This window comes from Sinocyclocheilus grahami, unplaced genomic scaffold (assembly GCF_001515645.1).
Source record: "Sinocyclocheilus grahami isolate Dianchi unplaced genomic scaffold, SAMN03320097.WGS_v1.1 scaffold613.1, whole genome shotgun sequence".
Taxonomy (NCBI): domain Eukaryota; kingdom Metazoa; phylum Chordata; class Actinopteri; order Cypriniformes; family Cyprinidae; genus Sinocyclocheilus; species Sinocyclocheilus grahami.
In genome coordinates this window covers 736,334-744,695 of record NW_015505792.1, presented here as the reverse complement: position 1 = coordinate 744,695, position 8,362 = coordinate 736,334, and the positions used below count along the sequence as shown (strand labels likewise).

The 8,362-nt window shown below is 38.6% G+C and overlaps 1 protein-coding gene across 1 annotated transcript; it reads left to right on the top strand.

The window, feature by feature from the left end:
- Nucleotides 1-1,379: 1,379 nt before the first annotated feature.
- On the top strand, nt 1,380-6,854 carry phox2a (paired like homeobox 2A). Its single transcript, XM_016241128.1, has 3 exons — nt 1,380-1,807; nt 3,001-3,188; nt 6,417-6,854. The coding sequence occupies exons 1-3, from the start codon at nt 1,585-1,587 to the stop codon at nt 6,852-6,854; spliced, it is 849 nt and encodes a 282-aa protein (XP_016096614.1). The 5' UTR covers nt 1,380-1,584.
- Nucleotides 6,855-8,362: the final 1,508 nt, after the last annotated feature.

The window sequence follows — 8,362 nt, the reverse complement described above, 5'->3', positions numbered from 1 at the left end:
TTTTGTCCCTAATTTGATAACAGGTTTCCGGTTAAATGCGATTATTATTGCATAATTTTGAATGTGATTGTTTATGTAAAACTTTATTTTGATAGTCCACTTTAGACATACTCTGTGTCAACTTATTCTACTAAACCTAACCTAACCTAACAGCCTACTCTGAGAGTTAGCAGACATGTAGTTGTAAATTAATGAGAGTTAGTAGACATGTAGTTGCTTATAGTTAGTAGACTGTCAAAAGGGGACTATCAAAATAAAGTGTAACCGATTTTTATGTTAAATGTTAATTATTGTTTGATTAAATTTGAGCAATTCATAACGAAGCAAACTGATGAAGCAAACAAAGATAATGTGGCTATAACTGCATGGATAATATCCGCGTCAAATTATTTTTTATTGTTATTTGGGGGGGGGGTCGTGGGTGCATCACATTTAACTCTCAGATAAAATAATTTCTGGAGATTTCTGGTGTGTAATAACAGTGACTGACAGCAAACAGATGCACGTGATGAAAACACGGCGGATAAACGAACAAAATTAACGCGACATTAATTAAAATTTCATCTGAACTCACGTTTATTTTATTTTATTCAGCGTCTAAAGTCTACACGTGGCCCCCTGATCAACTCGAAGGGGTTTCGCGTGCGGTCTTAAATAAAGGCCATTATTCCTGCAATCAAATTAAACTTCATCTCACACTACCAACCAGAGCCGCATTAAAGCTGAAACAATCCCACAATTCATTTAGCGCGAGCTAGAATGCGTCCGCTCTTGAAAACTCGCCCATTCTCGCCCTAATGGCATTATCCCTAATAGCCATTAATAGTCATTTATTTAAAATGATATCTGCGCACGCTGAACGGAATACACTCTTAAAAATAAAGCTGCTTCACAGTGATGCCATAGAAGAACCTTTTTGTCTAAATGGTTCCATAAAGAACCTTTAACATCTGAAGAACCTTTCTGTTTCACAAAAGGCGAAAGAAGGTTCTCCAGATTATAAAAAGGTAAGAAAGAGATGGTTCTTTAGTAACACTTTATTTGAAGGTGTCCTTGTCACACGTTACATGTAATCACAATACATTGTTACTAACCCTATAGTAAGTACATGAAGTTAATTAATATTACTCAGTACTTAAATGTAGAACTACATTGTAACGAATGGTTCTTTGTGGAACCGAAAATGGTTCTTCTATGGCATCGCTGTGATGCACCTTTATTTTTAAGAGTGTTAACACAGAAAGAGGATATTTCAAAGGAGCAAATATAAAGAAGGAAACTGACCATGAGGATGAGGATGATGATGATGGAAAGGGTTAACGCGGAGGTGCATTAGAGATGCATGGAGGAGCAGAGGGGAGGAGGCGTTCAGCGCTGAGACATTGTCATGCAAACAGAGACCACCGCCTCGCCATTGTCTCCCGGACACCAACTTTATTATAAACACACCGCGAGCCGCCCGCCGCAGCAGAGCACCGGAACACCGCCGCCGAGAGACACGCGCTGGATACCGCGAGAAAACCACGCGTTCCGCTGGAGTTTGACGCCGCATCCGGAGCTTTCGCGTCTCCGTCCACGCTCCACATGTACAAAATGGATTACTCGTATCTGAACACGTATGACTCGTGCATGGCGGCGATGGAGGCGTCGGCGTACGCGGACTTTAACTCGTGCAGTCAGGCGAACACGTTCCAGTACAACCCGATCCGGACCGGCTTCAGCTCCAGCCCGGGATGCGCTCCGCTCGGTTCCGCCAGCTGCACTCTGGGCGCGCTGAGAGAGCACCAGCCCGCGCCCTACAGCACAGGTAACACACACACACACACACACCACTCAGATCACACACAGACCAACAATGTCGCACAGGAGCTTGAAACTCTTCATATGTGTCCCTGGAGCACAAAACCTGTCATAAGGGTCCATTTTTGGAAATTGAGATTTATGCATCATCTGGAAGCTGAATAAATGAGCTTTCCATTGATGTATGGTTTGTTAGGATAGGACAATATTTGAAAATCTGGAATCTGAGGGTGCAAAAAAATCTAAATATTGAGAAAATCATCTTTAAAGTTGTTCAAATGAAGTTCTTAGCAATGCATATTACTAATCAAACATTAAGTTTTGATATATTTACGGTAGGACATTTACAAAATATCTTCATGGAACATGATCTTTACTCAATATACTAATGATTTTTGGCATAAAAGAGAAATGTATAATTGTGACCCATACAATGTATTGTTGGCTATTGCTACAAATATCCCCCAGCGACTTAACACTGCTTTTGTGCTGCAGGGACACACATACAAAATATAACAGGTGTCAAATGATAGACGCATCACTGAGCTCCAGAAATCCGTGAACAGGTGATCCACCTAAAACTATTTTTTCTTATTTTAAAATATAAAGCTCATTTCGAATGATTTAATTATGAAATAAAGGAATAAATTGTCTTTAAAATTTGGATAGCCGATACCCAGTTGCAAAGTCAAACTAGAATCCTAGTTTTAAGAGTTAAATGGGACCGAATTTAATTAATTTATGTTATGTAACTTGACGCGCAAATTCATTTAAAGTAATTAATTTAATTATGTCTTACAGATCAATAATTAAACAGAGCGTTTATTGGATATGAAAACGAGAAACGAATTCATCCTGTCTCGACTGATATTTCTGTGCGGTAAATAGACTAAATATAATTATTATATTCACGGAATTTCACAGAATTAGAATTAGGACGTCTATAATAGACCTTGTAAAGTCTAAAAGTAGCTACTCTCATAAACTCACGCCACAAATATAATTTTTATGCTTTATGGGACTGATTTTCTCTGCGCGCTTCTACAGAATGAAACGCAGAAAAACGCGATTGCTCATCATTTTCTTTCTTTCTTTCTGCCTTTCTTTCCTGAACAACTCGATCCTCACATATGTCCTCTTAAACCGCGCCACAAATCTCTCCTCACATCCGTAATCCACTGATCTTCGTTCCTCTTTCAGTTCCGTACAAGTTCTTCTCGGACCCCTCCGGTCTGAACGAGAAGCGCAAGCAGCGGCGGATCCGCACGACCTTCACGAGCTCTCAGCTGAAGGAGCTGGAGCGCATCTTCGCGGAGACGCATTACCCAGACATCTACACGCGCGAGGAGCTGGCGCTGAAGATCGACCTGACCGAGGCGCGGGTGCAGGTGAGGCTCCAGCGAAGCGTTCTGACTTTATAAACACGTTTTTCTGTTTCTGTTCGGCGTACTATTTATACGCAGAAATTGACTTCGGCGTGCATATGATACGCAATAGTTAGGTTTAGTGGTGTGGGGTAGGTGCGTATTATATGCACGCAAAAATGCGTATTATATGCACGCCAAAGTCAGTTTTTAGTATAAATGGCACGCAAAATACAAAAAAAAGAAAAGAAAAAAAAAACGTGCTATTGATACGCATTTTTATTCGCTAAAAAAATCTAACAAAAATTGAATTTTGGCTGATTTGAATATCTGGGTCTGGCTCTTTTGCCTGCAGCGCTGTTCGCAGACGCTTCCAAATGTAATTAATTTAGTTGATTTTATTAGGTTGATTTATAGCAGCTATTATCCGTCTGCGCTCTTAAAAAATAAAGAGGGTTTTCGCCACGATGCAATAGAAGAAGCATTTCTGAGAAGCTTTCAGTGATCAGAAAGAAGCATTTTTTTCTTAGTGTGAAGAACATTTTAAAAATCTTTTTTTCATTTGTGGAGTGGAAAGGTCTCTCACTCTTACAAATAAAGGTTCTTTATTGGCTTCGATGGTTCCATGAAGAACCTTCATCATCCATGGAACCACTAAAGGAAGGCCGCCTTATAGATGCACATCAATATCACGAATGATGTTGCTGTCAGTAACTTAGTTCTTCATTTCCTCTTAAATGAAGGTGCAGAAATGTTTAGTCCAGCAGGAGAAACGAGATTTATGGAGAAACATCCCGGAATGCGATTAGGAGAGCTGTAACCAAATATTCACAACTGAGTATGGGTTTACTAATGATCCCTTCCTAAATTACCAATCTTAAATATTAATATTCTTCATGTTTTTTACTCTTCCGGAATTCACTAGAGATTTTTTAATTTCTCTTAAAAGAGTTTCTTGGTGAAAAGGTAAAAATAAGGTTGAATACACATGTTCTTTAGATGATTGAGATGTTCTTCACACTAATTAAAAAGGATTCTTTTAAGAACTGGTCACTGAAAGGTTTTTAAGGAACCAAAAATGTTTCGTCTTTGACATATTTACAAAAATAAAAACTTTACTTTTGGTTTAGATGTAGATTTACATGCTCAAGAACATCGCTCTTCCTCAGGTTTGGTTGCAGAACCGACGGGCCATTTTTATTTTTCTTGGTGTGGAGATGATTTTAAAAACTCTTGCACAGGAAGAGGTTCCACACTCTTAATAATAAAGCTTCTTGATTGACATCAGTGGTTCCGTTAAGAACCTTTAACATCTATGGAATCTTTCCATTCCACAAAAGTTCCTTTATAGTGAAAAAAGTGTTTTTTAAAAATGTTATTCACACTAAGAAAAAATGGTACTTTACAAAACCATTTTTCTTTGGGGAACCAAAAAAAGGTTATTCTATGACATCAATGCTAAAACTTTTTAAAAAGAGTTTATACACTCTTAAAAATAAAGGTGCTTCAAAAGGTTCTTCAAGCGATGCCATAGAAGAACCATTTTTGGTTCCACAAAGAACTATTCAGTCAAAGGTTCTTTAAAGAACCATCTCTTTCTTACCTTCTTATAATCTGAAGAACCTTTTTTCGCCCCAAAGAACCTTTTGTGAAACAGAAAGGTTCTTCAGATGTTAAAGGTTCTTTATGGAACCATTTAGAGAAAAAAGGTTCTTCCATGGCATCGTGAAGCACCTTTATTTTTAAGAGTGTAGTGGAAAAACACTTAAAAATAGTTTTTTGCAGCAATTTCATAGAAGACCCATTTTTGGTTCCCCAAAGAACCCTTTAATGAACAGTTCCTAAATTAACATTTTCTTTTTTCATAGTGTGAAGAACATTTTTCCACTATAAAGAATTTCAGGAAAAGGTTCCTTTTTTTCTTAGTGTAAATTTTTTTTAATCCACTATAAAGAACTTTTTGTGGAATATAAAGGTTAAAAATAAAAGTTCTTTATCGGCATTGATGGTTCCATGAAGAACCTTTAACATCCATGAAATCAATCCATTGCACAAAAGTCTTTTTATTGTGGCAAAAATGTTCTAAAAATGTTCTTCACACTAAGAAAAAATGGTTCTATAAAGAACTTTTCACTGAAAATTTCTTTGGGGAACCAGAAATGGTTCTTCAATGGCATCAATATTAAAACCCACCTTTGGAAACTTTATTTTTTAAGAGTCTATAGTGGAAAAAAAACATTTTCTTTTTAGTGTGAAGAACATTTTAACCATCTAAAGAAAGTTTTTTTCACTATAAACAACGTTTTGTGCATTAAAAGGTTCCATGGATGTTAAAGGTTCTTTTTGGAACCATCAATGCCAATCAAGAACCATCATTTTTAAGTGTGAAGGATTTAAAGATGTTCTTCAAAAATGGTTCTTTTAAGAACTGTTCACTGGAAGGTTCTGTGAGGAACCACAAATGGTTCTTCTACAGCAAACTCCCTATACACTCTTAAAAATAAAGGTTCTTTATAGGCATCAATGGTTCCACAAAGAGCCTTTACCATCCATGGAACCTTTTCATTCCACAAAAGGTTCTTTACAGTGGAAAAGGGTTCTTTAAGTTACACTTTATTTTGATAGTCCACTTCAGACATTCTTTTAACTATAAGTAACTTTGCAACTACATGTCAACTAACTAATGTTTTAGGGTTAGTAGAATAAGTTGACACAGTCAGTGTGTTGTATGTTGTGGACCCATTAAAAGAAAGTGTTAGAAGATATTAAGCAGACAGTCTACTAATACTCTAATGACTGCTAGTTGACATGTAGTTGCAAAGTTACTTACTCTTAGTAGAATGTCTAAAGTGGACTATCAAAATAAAGTGTTACCGTTCTTTAGATTATTAAAATGTTCTTCACACTAAGAAAAAAATGGTTCTTTTAAGAACTGTTTACTGAAAGATTCTTTGGCAGTGTTGCCAACTGCTTTCAATTGAAAGTAGCTAAAACCTGTAGCTTAGATGAGATCATAATGGCAAATTCACTGATCTATATAAAGATGAATGTAGATCAGTGGGCACGATGAGAGCTTAGATAAGGTTTGTCCAAGAAGTTGTTATATTTGTCCCTAAACAGCGGGGAAGTCGCTAAATCTAGCTACAAAGGCGTCACTCTTTGGGGGAACCAAAGCTGGTTTTCTGTGGCATCACTTTGAAAACCCTCTTTTGGAACCTTTATTCTTAATTAAGAGTGTATTTTCCTCCTCAGGTTTGGTTCCAGAACCGACGCGCCAAGTTTCGTAAACAAGAACGTGCCGCCAACTCCAAAGGAGCGACCGCCGGCGCCAACGGCAAGAAGTCGGGCGAGAACCGCTCTTGCTCTGAAGACGACGAGTCTAAAGAGTCGACCTGCAGCCCGACGCCCGACAGCACAGCGTCTCTGCCCGGCTCCGGGAACATGGGCAGCCCCGGGGCCAGCAGCCTCAGCCCCAGCCCGGTCTCGGGCTCCTCGGCCGCCTTCTCCAACGCCTCCATCTCGCCCTCCATCCACCAGGGCCTCAAGAGCTCGCCCTGGCCCAGCACCGTCCAGACCCAGGACCTGCTGAAGGCCTGGCAGCCGGCGGACAGTATGGCGTCTGGGCCGTTCACGGGCGTTCTGTCCTCGTTCCACCGGAAACCCAACACAATCAAGACCAACCTGTTCTAGAGACTCCGCTCCGTGCGTCTTCTGCGATTCTGTTGATTGATTTGCGTAGAGCTGGATTCCTGGGCCCGTATTCACGAAACATCTTAAGGCATCTAAAAGTAGCCCCCAAATTGCCGATTAAGGAGAAACTCTTAAAAATAAAGGTGCTTCACGATGCCATAGAAGAACCTTTTTTGTCTAAATTAACCTTTAACATTTCTGTTTCACTAAAGGTTCTTTGTGGCGAACGAAGGTTCTTCAGATTATAAGAAGGTAAGAAAGAGATGGTTCTTTGACTGAATGGTGCTTTGTGGAACCAACAATGGTTCTTCTATGGCATCTCTGTGAAGAACCTAGTAAGCACCTTTATTTTTAAGAGGGTGGGCGTGTCAGTCCTAAATTTAGGACTCCTAAATGTTTGCTCTAAGAGTACAGTGGTGGCCCAAAATGATTATAACACTAGTATTCTCAGCAGCTAAAAATGGTTTTAAGTCAGTTATTTCTATCTTTTGCTGTAGTGTGTCAGTAGGAAATATCAGTTTACATTTCCAAACATTCATTTGGCCGTTAATTGTAATAATGCAGTGAGATTTTTGATTAAGGCATCTAAAAGTAGCCCCCAAATTGCCGATTAAGGAGAAACTCTTAAAAATAAAGGTGCTTCACGATGCCATAGAAGAACCTTTTTTGTCTAAATTAACCTTTAACATTTCTGTTTCACTAAAGGTTCTTTGTGGCGAACGAAGGTTCTTCAGATTATAAGAAGGTAAGAAAGAGATGGTTCTTTGACTGAATGGTGCTTTGTGGAACCAACAATGGTTCTTCTATGGCATCTCTGTGAAGAACCTAGTAAGCACCTTTATTTTTAAGAGGGTGGGCGTGTCAGTCCTAAATTTAGGACTCCTAAATGTTTGCTCTAAGAGTACAGTGGTGGCCCAAAATGATTATAACACTAGTATTCTCAGCAGCTAAAAATGGTTTTAAGTCAGTTATTTCTATCTTTTGCTGTAGTGTGTCAGTAGGAAATATCAGTTTACATTTCCAAACATTCATTTGGCCGTTAATTGTAATAATGCAGTGAGATTTTTGATGTGATCTGATCATCATCAGTCTGTCTGGAGTCACATGAAGAAACGGAACAAACTGAGACTCAATCCAGAAGAACTGATGCTTCAAGAAACCTCCTGAGAAACGTTTTAGGCACTTGCTGTCAAAAATAATGTCATTAATAGATTTTCTTGATCAATTCACTTCTATTAACTAAATGAAACCAACATTTGGTGCAAGCATCCTTTGTGTTTAAAGCAGCTTTTGCCCTCGGCGCACTTGAGCAGAGTTTCTCAGGAGCTTTCTTGAAGCCAAATCCAAATTTTCCTTTTTTGTTTTCATTAACCAGCTGGGTAAGAAGTAACCAGTTTTGCATCCGGTTTTCTTTTACGTTCGCATGTCTTACTATCAGCTATGATTATTCTACTCTGTTAATTAAAAAGCTGTTTATATGCATATCCGCTAATTGTTTAGAAGAAGCA